The sequence below is a fragment of the Syngnathus floridae genome, chromosome 14 (genome assembly GCF_059516105.1).
Source record: "Syngnathus floridae isolate MCC-2025c chromosome 14, RoL_Sflo_1.0, whole genome shotgun sequence".
In the NCBI taxonomy this organism is placed as follows: Eukaryota; Metazoa; Chordata; class Actinopteri; order Syngnathiformes; family Syngnathidae; genus Syngnathus; species Syngnathus floridae.
The window spans coordinates 8,237,128-8,251,737 of record NC_142426.1 but is presented as its reverse complement, the minus strand read 5'-3'; the positions used below and the strand labels follow the sequence as shown (position 1 = coordinate 8,251,737).

The window sequence follows — 14,610 nt, the reverse complement described above, 5'->3', positions numbered from 1 at the left end:
GGCCATTTTGTGGATATGTTGTGTCAGGTAGAGGTGGCGACCTCCCCCGAGGCTGAACAATACCCATTTGGATCAAACCCAAAATGCGGAATAAAAATAAATAAATAAATAAAATGAAGAAAAAATAAATCATACACATACATTTACCATGTAAAAAATACAAAAAAATAAATCATAAATATTTCTTTAACGCACACCCTGGCAATACTACACTGATCTGATCTTTATTGGTATTTGTGAATCATTGATTAAAATAAGGGATGACTCAATTTCCTTGATATTTTATGAGTCGCTATGTTTACGTTCCATACCCATAAATAACTCAATCTAGACCATCAGATGGATATAACATCTTGGTGGTGTCACTTTGTCCTACTTTATACAGCAAACTAATTGTGGGGCCGGATCCCTGCTGCCTCTAGTGGTTGCAACCACAATAACCGCTTCCACAATCAATGAACTTATCATTGTGCTTATCGCTATCAATGTTAATGTCACATGAATTGCTCCACAACGACACTGACAAATGCAAGGAACCCTCAAAGCGAATGAATGCATAATTGACACAAAGGCCCCCACTGGTCTTACCTTCAAACACGGTCAGCTTGGCGCTGGTATTGATCTCGCCGACGCTGTTGGCCGCCGTGCACTCATAAATGGCCTCGTCGCGGTGCGTGCGCAGCGGCTGTATGCGTAGCACAGACCCCGAGCCGTCGTCAAATTCAATCACCTGGGAGACGGGAAGAGAGGTCAGAAATGGCTTTGGTTTATTTGTTTTACTTCTCAACATTTCACGCTGCTGCAGCATAGAATCGACCTTTTGACATGTACTCAAGAAAAAAAAAAATGGTTGGGAACTCCTGACTTAGACCTACTACGCGAATGATAGTCACGAGGATGTGCTGAGTGATTATTTTTCCGTGGTACTTGGTTTAAAAGGTTTGTGAGCGACTTATCTAATAAACAAATAATTGAGTTTGACTTGGACTGGAGAGATTAGGAAACATTATGGACAAAAGAAGCCACGCCATGTACTACATATTCGGTTACAGAAGGTCAGCAAAGCGATGTGAGGATATCTTTTAGTGTTCAGACGTGCTGAAAGAAGCGATGGTGAGCGGAGAAGATGTAGTCGAGTCGTGCGGGTGCACGTATGCGCGAAGATGAAGTGGGCTACGCTATAAACTGAGAGAGAAGAAGATTAAAGCCAAAGGAGGGAGGCTTGCCTGGTCTTGCTCGGAGAGAAGAAGCCGGCTGTGCTTTGTTTGAGGATCAATAGTAATGGGGAGGCCGGCCGACACGTTACGCTCGTTTGCGCAAATAAGGCACGGGGTGTGTGTGTGTGTTTGTGTGTGTGTGTGTGTGTGCGTGTGTGCTCACCTCAAAGCGCTGCGAGCTGACTTTCTTGCCTTTTTTCATCCAGGTGATTCTGGGTTTGGGCTCGCCGACCGCCTGGCACACAAAGGACGCAACGCCGCCCGAGATGCCTGTTTGGTCTTCGGGGGATTTGATGAAGCTTGGCATGTCTGAAAGTGGGTGACAGAAAACCACAATTTAAATAAATAAACAAACAACAGTAAATTACAGTACTTTGTTCTTTCCTGGCTGTTTAACTTTACAACAGAGGGGTTAAATGTCATTATTTTTGTGTGGTGTTGTAAAACAAATTATAAAGCAACTATCGCATTTTTTCAAGCTTGTCTTATTAAATGGTTCAAACAGGAAAGAAAAATTCAAACTCCACTAATTATTCTTCAAATCTCATGACTTCAAAGATGCTAAATGTTTTGAGGCCACACATTCTGTTTTAATGATATCTGATCCAGGAGTGAACCCCCCCCTCACATAATTTTTATATAGGAAGTGTCACAAGACAGATGTTACGGCAGCGACTCTGAAAATCAGAACGATGCTAATCGGGTCTTCAGCATGCCGACACAGAAGCAAAACGCAATCTCCCCTTAGCACGCAACAATGAATGCTCGGGCACAAGAGCTTATCAGGTTGCCATCATTAGTGCAGCTCGGCGCCCGCGGGGAAAGAAAAAAAAAAAAAAAAGATTTGCACTCTAAATATTTCCAGTGCAACAAGCAGGACCAAAATATCAGCCAAATGTCAGCCGGGTTGAGGAACAATGGGAATACTTGTGCAAGTGCATACGTGTGCATGCGTGTGCGTTTGATTATTAGTGTGACTGGCATAAGACTCCACACACTTGAGTGCCTTAATGTTATTAAAATGTAAAGTGTTATGGGGAATGACCATGTTTAATTCAAATGCACGTTGGCTAACCTCACATCTATATTACAATCCCCAAAGTATATATATATATAGAAAAAAAGAGACCTCGACTCACTTCAAAATTAGCAGTACTTTGGTAAATCGTGAACAAACCTTCAAAAAATATAGCTTCAGCTTTTTAGTGCCACTAACCACTTTAAATTGACTGTCAAAATTAAACAAAGATAATTCCACTTTGCGTGTTTAAAACAACCAAAACGCTTTCGGTCTGCTCGCTTGACGATCACGCTAATTAGCATCTATTTTGCAGTGCTATAACGCTTTAAGAAATGGATTCTAACAAAAGGTGTAATAGCACAACAAATATTCTTGATACTTTCCCAAAAACAACGAATATTAGTGCTGTACTGATAAGATTAGAAGAGTTGAGACATCTCATCTCGATTAATAGGACAGTGTATATATATCTATCTATATATATATATATATATATATATATATATATATATATATATATATAAAACCTGATGGCATACCACATCCAACTATTTGAGGACACACGGTGCACCAATCCAATCGAAACAAATCTGACTAATTACCTATTTACTTCCTTGCCAATAGAGATTATTGAACAAAGTGGGGGCAGCCATTCCTGGAGTTTTCCCAGTGGATTTTCACCATAGGGAATTCTGCTGTCTCCTTTGTGGACATAATGATTCCAACCCGTGTGTGTGCGTGTGTGTCACTGCCTGAATGGTTTAGGTGCTTCCCCAGCCGCCTCTACCGTGACAGTTGGGAGTGTGTGTGTGTGTGTGATTGCCTCAACGGTTTAGGTGTTTCCCATCCCGCCTCTATCGTGACAGCAGAGGTGTAACGCGAGCTGAAAAGAAGAAGTGACTCAAAGTGGCGCTGGTCAAAAGCCAGGCTCATATTAATGTGGCGGTAAATAAAGTGCCCCATTGTCGCATCGACACGCGATCGCGTCGGGTGTGGCGCTCGGTGAGGTAAGCGGAGGACAGCGAGAGTTCAGTGTTGTTGGAAACACACGCGATCCAGTTATGGCAACTTGAAGGCGTGCTGGTGGCTGTGAAAGAGACTTCTTTGAAAAAAAACTTTCCAAAAGCCACACAGGCAGAAAACAAAAAACAACTCTCTATATACGGATATTAGAGGAAAAAGTCGCTCGACTCTTCTAAGCAATACAAATATTTCGATTAATTTCACATTTTGGACTGTGTGTTCCTGCGACAGCGCTTGAGGTTATCAAACTGTTTTGGTTTTGTCACTTCTTTTCTTAAACCCCTTTTCCATAGCCCGTGTCCCATTTTCTAGGCTGTCAGGCAGTTGTCACGCGGAAACAAAGGCAAGGATGAGGTGAAGAACACATAAGCCTACCTAAGCAAATCCTCCCCCTCGCACACACTCGCTGCTTTCTTTAAGGCTTTTTTTTTTTTTTCCCCCCCTAAAGGTTCCAAACTCCTTTCTTGACGCAGTGTGTCTTCTAACACGTGCTCGTCTCCCAGGTTGGGGTTTCGTGGAAATAACTTTGAAGTCAGGTAGTATAAGGTTGGGATGTCTTTGTCACGATCAAAGAAATCACATTATAAAATCAAATGGCTGAAGTCGATGTATTTTAATGATAGCGGCAAACTATTTTATTTTATTTTTTTCCTCTGGCGGACGAGGAATTCCCAACCCCGCCTTGCTTGAGAGCCCCCTTCTGCGGTGTAGAGTAACACGAATCGATTTGCACGCGGGCAAAGTGAAAACCATTCATTCTTATTAATAATAAATTAGCAAGTTATCAATTTTCACAAGGCGACACTTAGCGGGAATATGTCCGATGCCATCAGAGTAGCTGGCTTTAATGGAACACTTCCATTTAGGCTTTTTTGCAAGCCATTAGCGGGCAACTTGTTTGCAATTAATTCCGGAAAAAGCCGCTTCAGCCCCTGTAAGTTATTTACCCCAATGAGATTGAGGCACTTCAGGCTGTTTAAACCAATAAACGTTATGTTTCCATTTGTATTGTCGTCTATGACTTATAACAGTTTTGCATTTATGAAACTCATCAACCTTGGCTGCCATAATCCACTGGAGGGGGGGAAAAAAATTCTCATTAAAGTGAAAATTGCTTTGAGGCTACATTTTTTTTAATACCAGACAATGCTACTGAGACAATTTTAGTGCGTCACACCTAAAGCACAATACCAAAACAAACACATTTGGAGTTGCTATTGCTAACGATATTTTTAACTCTCAAGGAAATCGAGTCAAACGGCGACCCCTTATCTTTTCATCTCACTGCCTCCCCCCCTGCAGTCAAAGCATGCAGAACTGATTCATGACACCAAAATAACAATCGTCTTTTCCATGTCGTGGCGTGCGAGTCGGAGATTTCCGTTTCACCCGACTCAAATTGGACGGGCGACATGACTCACCGCCGCGGAGATGCCTGCCTATCTGTCGAAACCCAAAGCAGCGAGAGGCAAAGAGAAAAACATCAAACTTTCAATACTCCAGCGTACCATGAAGAGGCAGTCGGGGGCGTGGGGGGAGGGCGACTTTCTATCAGGCCTCACAGCTTTCGGTGAATTATTCAAGACAGCAGCGAAAGAACAAGAACTCTAAGTGCAATTACCCTTCGCCCCTCTCTTCTCAGTGTGAGTCGCCGTTATGTAATGGCTTTCATCTTCCCCAACCCGATTATGACTTCGGCAGGCACCGCAAAAAATCTACACACTCGCTCTGCCGCTTTTTAGACGACCCAATAAGCGCCACGTGACCAAGGAGGAAAAACACACGTTGTGATTTCAGGGTCGACCCGCTTCATTTAAAATGTGGGTGTCCCTGTTAATTTGATTTTAGAGGGAGAATTCAGATACGGGTCCAACGTATATTTTGTCCAACGTAACTCACACATGGCAAACCCTCAGCAAACAGTCAGCTGTTGATTTTCGTCATACTTTGTCTCAACAGCCTTGGATAACAAATGTTTTGGTTCGTGCTACATTCACCACCATAACCATCCTTGCGTACTTCCATTTAGAACACGGGCCAGGACGCACAGTATGCTCATGACTTTTGTTTTAATAAACCTACAGACAACCTTGGACAATAAACATAATATTTTGGGTGAGTATCTCCATGCACCGTCAAAATAGTCCTTCCAGCACGTACATCTGTTTTGAACAAGGACTCGAGGACCTTGGATACTTTGTTTTAATAAATAAAATACCTTAAATAATAAACTTAATGTATTCAATTACTGGAATAAGCGTGTCTGGACGGACATAAATAAAAGGCAAGTCACATGAACCAATCAGTCATAGGTCAATTATGAACGTACCTATGCGTCACGCAGCGACGGACTTGTTAAAAAAAAAAAAAACAAGATTGTTTTGTGACCTTTTTGTTGCTACTGTTGTTTGCTGCTATTAATAAAGGAAACAGTACACACTGACTCATCATTATCCGAAAGCACAATAATCAAACAGGCTCTGCATCAGGAATACTTGCAAGTGCATTTTGAACACCATTGTTATGAAAATCCGAACTACTCTGCCAAGTAGACACAGAGAGAGGGAGGGGGCTTTGTTAATGCAGCCCGTCGAGTTCCCGTGGTCACCTACACTGCAATTAATAGATCAATGCAGGCTAAATGTTAAGTGTATTAAATGATCCCAAGAGGCGCAAGGGCTCAGCTGGCAAGAAATGCGAGCGACTTTTGGGGGCGTGGGGGTGAGCTCATCATCCATCACTGTGCGAGTCCACCCTAAGCCCCTCTCATAACCCCACTCACCTAATTAATTTGCCTCCCTTGGATTAGCCCCCCGGAGACCGACCATTGTTCCCGTCGTCTCGAGCGAGCCTCCCCTTTCGTCTTAGCTCACTCAACTCTCGGCTAGCATGGCATTAATTAGCGTACGAGGCCTCCTGACTGTAAAAGTTCAACCGTGCCGAAGGATTGAACGAGGGGCGATCACATGATTTGACCATGCAAGTATAAAGACAGTGAGGATTTAGCCATTTCGAGCCTTAGCCTTGTTAGCATGGGGACTGAAGATTTCAATTTCAAACCGGTCGCATCACGTCCGCAGCATATTTGCTTAAGACCAAACATTATCCAGGTGTACACCCCTGTAATTCATTTTACGACTTCCTACTAGCCTCAGATGAGGACTTCCCGCCAGACATCCAAGCGTGTCGTAGCTTTCATCTTGAGTGCGAAGAAGTCCGGAAGACAGCGGCAGGTGGGCGGCTGAGTATCGACTGTCAATAAAGCTATTTTGTATCAACACCAATTGAAATGCCTTCCTCGTTGTGCGGAACTGATGAATCTAGGACACAGCGGAAGGGTTTGGGTGACTGCCTCGAGCCCCGCTATCAAGCTCCCTAATTAAACTATTAATCTCGCATCATTAACCTCCACAGACCGCCGTCTACCAGCTACTTTGTGACACTGCTGCACTTTGGCTTATGAAAACAACTCCATTTCTTTTATTTTGTTGACGCTATTATTCTACAAATCAGGCGTATTGCTTTTTCCGGATCATTTTCCTGCCGCCGCGGTCCCCATAGTCCGCAGCTGTGTGCTAAATGCATTACTCTCTCCGAGTGGCTCTCCAAGGTGGATATGGTTACCTTTAATTAAAAGATAATCAATTTCTCTGTCCCCCGTTTGATTTTGAACCAGGAGACCATATGGACCGTTAAAAAAAAAAGAAAAACAATCCAATTTTCAGCTGCCCGTCTGCTCGCACCCCGTCCGTCCGCAAACCGTTTTGGCACGTGCGTTACATCAGCACATTGTAAGAGCTTTTCGAGATTGCCAATTTAATCTAAAAGCTTGTTTTACACGGCACAATTTGGGCAGCTGCTGTTTGGGTCACAATATTATAAATTATAATAGGCTATTTTGTAATTCTATTACTTCAAGTTGGTTTTGACATTTGACCTTTGTAAAAGGGTTGAGAATTGGGGAACAAAACCCAAGATACCAATATTTTGTTTGAAATGTGCATCTCGTCCTGGTTCTATGTTATTTATTCTGAGATCAGCATTTCCTATTTATTTGGGGAAAAAAAAAAAAAATCGGAGCGACACATTGATCAGATCCCCTTATTTGTATCCAGCCTGCTAATAGCGGCCATGCGCCTCAAACGGTTCGATATTCTAAAGTCACCTAAAAAGGTAATAAATTAATTACGGTGGCATGGTAATCCTCACGAAGGAGTCCTTTGCGGTCCCCTTCGCATGAAAAGCCCGTCCAGATTACCAAAGGCGCGCCGAGGCGACACATACATCAAAAGCTTATTAACGGCGGCGAAATAACTCGCAACGGCGGCGCTACACAACGATAGGTCGCTCCAACAAGCTGGCAGTCCGACTTTGAGTCCGACCTTGCCGACCGAGGCCTATTGTGTGTACAAGTAGGATTGGTGGTGAGACCCCCCCCCCCCTTGATTAGGCTTAGCTCCCAGGGGAGGATCGATGGGGATGTCTGCGATCAGCACTCACTGTAATAACATTGCATTGTGTGAACTCAATGACAATGCAAGACCAACAATGTCACCGAGCTGATAGTGGCGCCCGAGGACTTTTTTTGTGCTGCCGAACCACGACGACGCTTTAATTGTGCAGCGGTGCAGAATGAAGGAGCGTTTTGAGGCACCGAGCAAACGCTAGCATCTTGCGGTCGCTCGGCTCCGTCGCCGAGGACCCTTCGCACGCCACTCGTTTCCAAGCCGGCTGCTTCAGAGCACCGACAAAGCGTGACTATTCTTGGCCAAGCCCACACACAAACATGTCCCGCATATTTTTCTTTTGCGTCTTTTTCTGCCCACACGCAAACTGCGTGACAGGTCATTGACTTTTGAGGAAAACTCGAGATTTATTTCAAATCCAATGAGATAAAAGGGAGTTTTGGGAACATTCGTTTTCACCGTTGACAATCGAATTGATAAAGTAGGAATCCAAACTGGTTAGAATCCAACTGAGACCATCAACCTTTGATGATTTGCCCTGCAACTCAAAACGGTTGGGTCTTAACAGTTCTTGCCGAACCCCTGACCTTAATCACTTTTTCTTCTTCTTGAAAAGGGACAGACTGAAGCTGTGTAATTATAAACCTGTCATGCACCCTCAGCCATAATATCTGTCTGCTGTCTGTACTATAACACAGGAAATCCAAAACCAGCACTATCAAGTTCACATAACTTGAGTTGCAGAGAAATTACAGGCACCACATTTATGCAAGCCTGCTATTAGTGGTAGGTGTTATTTTCGCCCCCCAACGGTCTTATTTTAATTCCACGTCTGCTCTACGCCAGCGGTAATAACAGGTCTTCTCTGCCCGTTTTTTTTCTTCGCATGCATGCACACTAAAATACAAGCGTAGCTTAACCTCAGACCAAAGGCGGGCTTCATTGGGTTCTTATGGGGTTTATCTTCCCGTTTTTCGATGGGAATTCATGCCGGTGTCCGTATCGCTTACTCATTTCCAAGCGCAACCGTGTGGCTTTATCTGTAAAATGAGAGACAAGGGAAATATTGCTCCGTAGGAGGCCAGTGATCGGTCGCCGTGCATCGTACGCTGAACCTATGATTACGCAAGACTGCAAACCCTTGAGTGCAATGGATCCATACGAACGATACATATCAAAGTAAATAAGTAATGATAAGCTAATAAATGCCAAAATAAAAAAATACAGGCATACAAGGTAGATGAAATTCACAGAAAAAAAAAATCTTAACAAGATACACCACCTCAAGACGACATTGCACAAAGAGTTCAAAGAAGAGGTCAAGGGGTCAAATCTCGTCAGAGAGCAAGACGTGAAAGGAAGAGCCACTTGGCATGGCTCCGTTGTGGGTGTGCTTGTAATTGAATTACCGTGTCCCTTTGACAGCGCTATGGCTGAGGTCATGTGTTGAATTAAATCTGTCCCTAACCTTGTCTTGGCCGCGGCAGAGCTTCTCGGGCCCCCAAAGGTGCAGCAACAGTGCCACATCCCACTCTTCATCTTGCTTCGGCCTGAGCTGTCATTCATAGTGACAGCAGACGGATAGACACAGATGGCTCTTTATTATAACACAGAGGAGCCTCAACATTGACCCAAGTGGACTGTCCAACGAAAGAAAACGGAACTTTGGAGTGTATGCAGTGCGGATGTAGTGACTGTTTCGGGCAAAAGTGACTTACATTCTGCCACAGAGGAGATCACGGTGCAGCTGAAGAGCAGGGGCAGGACGAGACACGCCCCTCTGCGTGTGGGGGGCGCCATGTCTCAAGGTCGACACTGCTGCTGCTGCTCCCACCCTTGGTCGTCGTCCCCCTGCTTAGACGTGTCCCGCTCTGACACGATCAAAGGCTAAAACCTGTAAAGGAAAACGTGAACAAAATTAATGAGCGCACCTTCTCAGTGACACAGCGTTCTCTTTTGCCATTTTAGACCTTAACCCGCTTGAACTCATTATTATTATTGGTATTTTGTATAACGAATGGTGTTTGAGGGTTTCAGGAAGTAAACCAGAAGCAAAGTCCGCAATTTGCCATGGGAGTTACACTATCTCTACCAAAGATCCTGTAAGACAAAAGAACATGGAATCTCAAAAATCGATATTCTGCTCCAACGCCGCAAACAACAAAATTGTGCTCGGGGCAGGTGAAGCAAGTAAAACCAGTAACTCCGGTGTAGATAGCAAATGCGCTACAGCATTGCAGTTACAAGAATTGGAAGAAAGTAAGAAAAAGCAAGATGGCCGCTATGAAGATGTTTAAAATCAAGAGGCTCTCCCAAAGGAACAGCATCCACTTGACGCTCTCCATTAGCGATATTGCCACCCCAGATGGGTTCAAATTAGCAAGAGTACCGGCGTGCTGCCGAAATGCAACATGTATGCGTAGCGAGACCCCGCCACCTCTCAGCCCGCGGCCCCCCGGGGACACCGCTAGCAGCATGTGCGCCACAAATGAAGCGCAATTAAACAGGCCGTAAAGGCGAGAGCGTTGCTGTTAAAACAGTCGGAAGAAATGTGCTACAAGCAAAAATAAAAAATAAAAACCCCTTCCAAAGCATGCGGGGCTTCTTTTTTGTCTTTTTAGGAATTAGATTTAGTGTTGGAAATAATAGGATCAAGATATATGACCTAAACTTTTTCCCCTTATAGCCTGCAGTTTCTGCCTAATGCTATTACAAAGTAACTGTGCGTGCTCATAAATTGCACTAACAAAATTTCTTATCCTCTCGCCCGCGGGGCATCTTTGATGAGCAATTGTAACGCTGTAAAGCAGACCCACAATATGGTACGGATAGAAATCTCGTCTGTTCGTGGAATTAAAGCAGTATCTCCAGAGGACTTTTGGGGTTAAACCAAAAGAAAAAAAAAAATTGTATGAGAAAAGTTTTGTAAAAAGTCTTGAAGGGCTTTTGGAGAATAAATCGTTTGCATATTTTTACACACGCTGGGGTGGCCAGTCAGCTTTTGTTCATTCATTTCAGATGGAGATGTTGGCGTGTGAGGGAGACAAAGGGTCCGGTGTTTGCGGTGGGAATAGCGTTCCATTCTTGAGCGTCGGGAGATGTTAAGCTGCGTGTTACTCACGAAGCGGTTTCACAATATTTTCCGGACACCTTCTCCGACCACCCTGCGGGGCCATCGAGACTGGGGGAGACAAAAGCCCAAGTGTCAAGATTTGTTTTTTTCTCCTGAGAGCACGACTGAGTGGAATGACTCAAAGGAATGTTGTGAGTCACCTGAAACCTGAAGCCTCACCTGAGTTTGAAGCCTTGGGTAGACATTTATGTTCTTTACAATGTCAATTCGAAATAAATTCTGCTCAAGTTCCGCAAAAGTGCCTGTTTGGTTCCTTAAATTGTTTGAAGGCTAAAACGACACTCTGTACAACATTTTGAGGTAAACAATTCCGTTTGTGCATTCAACAGCTAGCACCAGATGCTAATACGTTGCTCAGGGTGCCAACAGTAATGGCTCACCATCTTCTGCAATCCAAATGAAACATATTGGAAGCTAAAATTTTATTTCCAGTTAATGCCCCGAGTGGGCACTCTCTCCCACCCCAAAAAAAGAGCAATGTAGCTTGTGTCAAGTTTGTTGGCTGACAAATTAGTTTTGACGCCTGTTTTCATGCGCATTTCGCGTGCGGCGGCTCGGCTGATGGAGTTGGCTCGCCGCCGCGGCTTCCGAACCCTTGGCTGTTGTCGCCAGATATCTTCCGCAGCAGATGCCGGCAACGGGCAGATGCTCTTCATCTTCAATGAGACAAATTCCTAGAGCGATGTTTCATTCTTTATTTATCAAGACACTTATTTACGCCCCGCGCTGTCTTCGCAGTAAAGAGGCCGTGGTTGTAACATGACGCTGGAAGGAATTATATTGACATGCTGCCCGTATCAGGGACTCAAACATAGTCATTTAGGAAGAAGCTTTTAGGAGTCGAGGGAGTCCCCCCACCGATAATGCAACTAGCATGACATATGTGCTATATAAGTAAAGAGCTCGGCAGACGAAAGACTAAGAGGTTTAGGCAAGTAATTAGACAGGCAACAAATGGACGGCTAATGGTCTACGTAGAGAACAAAATGTTTAGGAAGGAAACTGGTACTGGTCTACACATTATTGGTGTTAGGCCACACAGAGAAACGGAACAAAAACAAAATCAAACAATCCCAAGAAAGTAAGGAAATGGGTAAAATGTCTTTAGGGAGCTTGTCTGGAAAAAGGGGAAAAAGCCAAAAGACGTAAAAGAGTTAACAACTTACGAGAAAAAGATTACAATTATCAGCCGTCGTATTTCAGGCTTTTCACATGAACAGCCCAACCAGTCGTAATTCAGAAAATGTCAAATGTTAAAAAAATATTCAGTTGGATTTTACAATACAAAAACAAAACATGACACGAAAAAAAACCCCGACACAAGTTACATTTTCTGAACATGCCGCAGGAGGGCTTTGACGGGGCCACCATGCAAAAAACAATCCTTAGTGTTGAAAACTAAAAATATGGGTCTTAATCACTGCAGGTGATTTTCATCCACCAATTCCGCTGTGAATAATATGAAGCGACAGGCTGGCAAATGAGCTCTTCAAAACTACTTTGGCTACTGGAATTCTGATTAAAATTAAGGGAGAATATTCAGAGATTGAAAGAAAAAAAAAAAATCCCGCTTCCATCCAGCAGTGGGCCTTTATACAGGAGCAGGGTCATGTATGTTTGAGCTCAGGCTGAATAATTATCGATCGACCGTGCTGCTCCGCGTTCGCCGATGCCTGTGCTCGAATGCCTTCGCAGTGTTTGTCTTGTACTGGTGGAGACGAGGCTTGCGGGTCAGCGGGCGGCGCGGGGTTGTCGGAACTCAAGTGTGTGTTTGTGTGAGATTGAGGGAGGGCTGGCGGGTGAGACTGTGGGAGTCTTTGCCTTCTGCGCCTGCCTGCTTAGTCATTTTACAGTGCCATCTGTCCTCAAGCAAAGCGTCAAGTGGTGCCGCCTTAGGCCGTTTTTTGCTCACCGGGGCGTATTTTTCATTGATGTACACGTGCACATCTGCTTGAATACAATTCCTGTGCTTAAATATGTAGCTGTTGTCAGGTTGCCTTCTATAGACGGCTAACTGCTTAAGAGTGAATCAACAGAGCGCAAGTAGTACAAGCTTTGCCTTCAAGCGCGTGTCAAATCGACCCATTCTATAAAATCGTTCGTATTCATTTACATCGGCTTTTTGGAGGGCTACAAAATGCCCGACTGTGATTTTAAAGGTCTTCTCACCCCAAACTCAGAAGTAAAAATTACCCAGGGACACTCAGAATTGAATAGAACGTTGACCGTTTCGGTTTGAAGCGGCCATCTTAGGTGAATCCCAGGGAGCCCAAATTGCATGCCGTCCAAATTTAAGGGTTTCCTATCACAAAGGGGGCGTGAGGGTCCGTTTAATTCGACCATTGTACTGACAACAGACACTCGCTCAAGAGCAATTAAATTATGTATGCTTGTTCATGCAGCGGCGGTCGAGCCTTCTATTCCACTTATTGCAAAATACACAGTTTAATTTTCTGAATGACATTCTAATCCTAAAGCTGTTATTATTCCTGTTTGGACAATAGCTCATTATACCTCAGGTTGTCAATACTTTACTTTCTTCACACCAAACGTGTCCAAGTATTCACACCTTTAGCTTTTTTTCGTTGATGAATGTGTTTTACATCGCAGCCTGCCTCTTGATTTATTAGCCGTCCTTTTCACAGCGCTTTGCCGCGCAAGCCATTTTCCCTCGCGACAACACCGATAATCGCCCTCCAATAAATCCAATTGAAAGTGTGCATCATCTCCAACGTGTAATACGTATCAGCATAATGCCCATCACCTCTCATTGCTGGATTGATTTGCGCATCCCCTGCCCCTGGAGGTGTAAATCCCCCACCCCCACAATCGGAGGGAATTTATAGATGCGCTTAAGTTTAGTTAAATCTTCACTCAGCCATAATAAACGCCGCGTCGACAGTGCATCATACGAGTGAAGCAACCTGCAAGCGTCCTCGTTTAATCAAGCGCGTTGAAACCCCGCCCCCTTGTGCGTCACGAAAGGTGCACCATGTGTCATTTCTCACGTAGCAAATGAGGCCGGGTTGCGTCACCGGCGTGGACACGCACTTTACACCTGTGATTTATTACAGCCGGGCTTGGATGGAATTGTAGGTCAAGTTTACTTAATGTTTCACACTAGGTCATGCGTGATCGGTGCTCGAGCCCACTCGACACCAACGATTCAATACGCCTGGAGGCATGTCATACAGTTTTTGCGAGGCCATTGTCGCTCACCAATTGGAGCAAAGAACTGCAGCAGGCCACAACTCACACCAAGTCACTCAACACCCAGATTGGATAACCAGTTAGTAGTAGTTACTGTACATTAACAGAAGGACAGTACATCCTGACTCAGCTCAAAGACATCCAGTCTTCCGCTGCAGTCTTTCAGCTGTCTTCTTGGCAGTAAGGCGTTAACAATTAACCCCCCGCAATCGGCTTGTAAACAGACCCGCTGTAAAACTCGATAGGTCACAGGATGTTAGCCTTTGTTGGCTCCGATTTCAATGCGAAACCTTGTCGCGGCAACGACGTATAAAAGACACGCACCGTCAAGTTTGCGCTTACAGCAAAAGGGAAAGAAAATAACGTGGTCATGTTACGCTTTAATTTCACCACGCGGGGCCGAGCGTCTGGCTGTTATTCTCCCCGAGGTCCTTTTTTGAGAGCAAAAAAAAAAAAAAGAGCCTTCAAGGGCATGAAAAACAAACACGAGAGCCATGTTGAAATTCTGCTTGTTTGTGAAGCACAACACAAACCTCTTAT

General features: G+C 44.3%; 1 protein-coding gene across 8 annotated transcripts in view; it reads right to left on the bottom strand.

The window, feature by feature from the left end:
• Nucleotides 1-14,610, bottom strand: part of LOC148387490 (receptor-type tyrosine-protein phosphatase F-like) — a 114,226-nt gene that overhangs the window by 60,609 nt on the left and 39,007 nt on the right. For all 8 annotated transcript variants that reach the window (XM_088395467.1, XM_088395466.1, XM_088395468.1 and 5 more), the window contains exons 2-4: nt 9,446-9,621; nt 1,381-1,526; nt 589-730 (exon numbers count right to left, since the gene is read on the bottom strand). In XM_088395467.1, coding sequence (XP_088251593.1) covers nt 589-730; nt 1,381-1,526; nt 9,446-9,527 — 370 coding nt within the window. In that variant the 5' untranslated portion in view covers nt 9,528-9,621. The remainder of the gene's footprint in view (nt 1-588; nt 731-1,380; nt 1,527-9,445; nt 9,622-14,610) is intronic.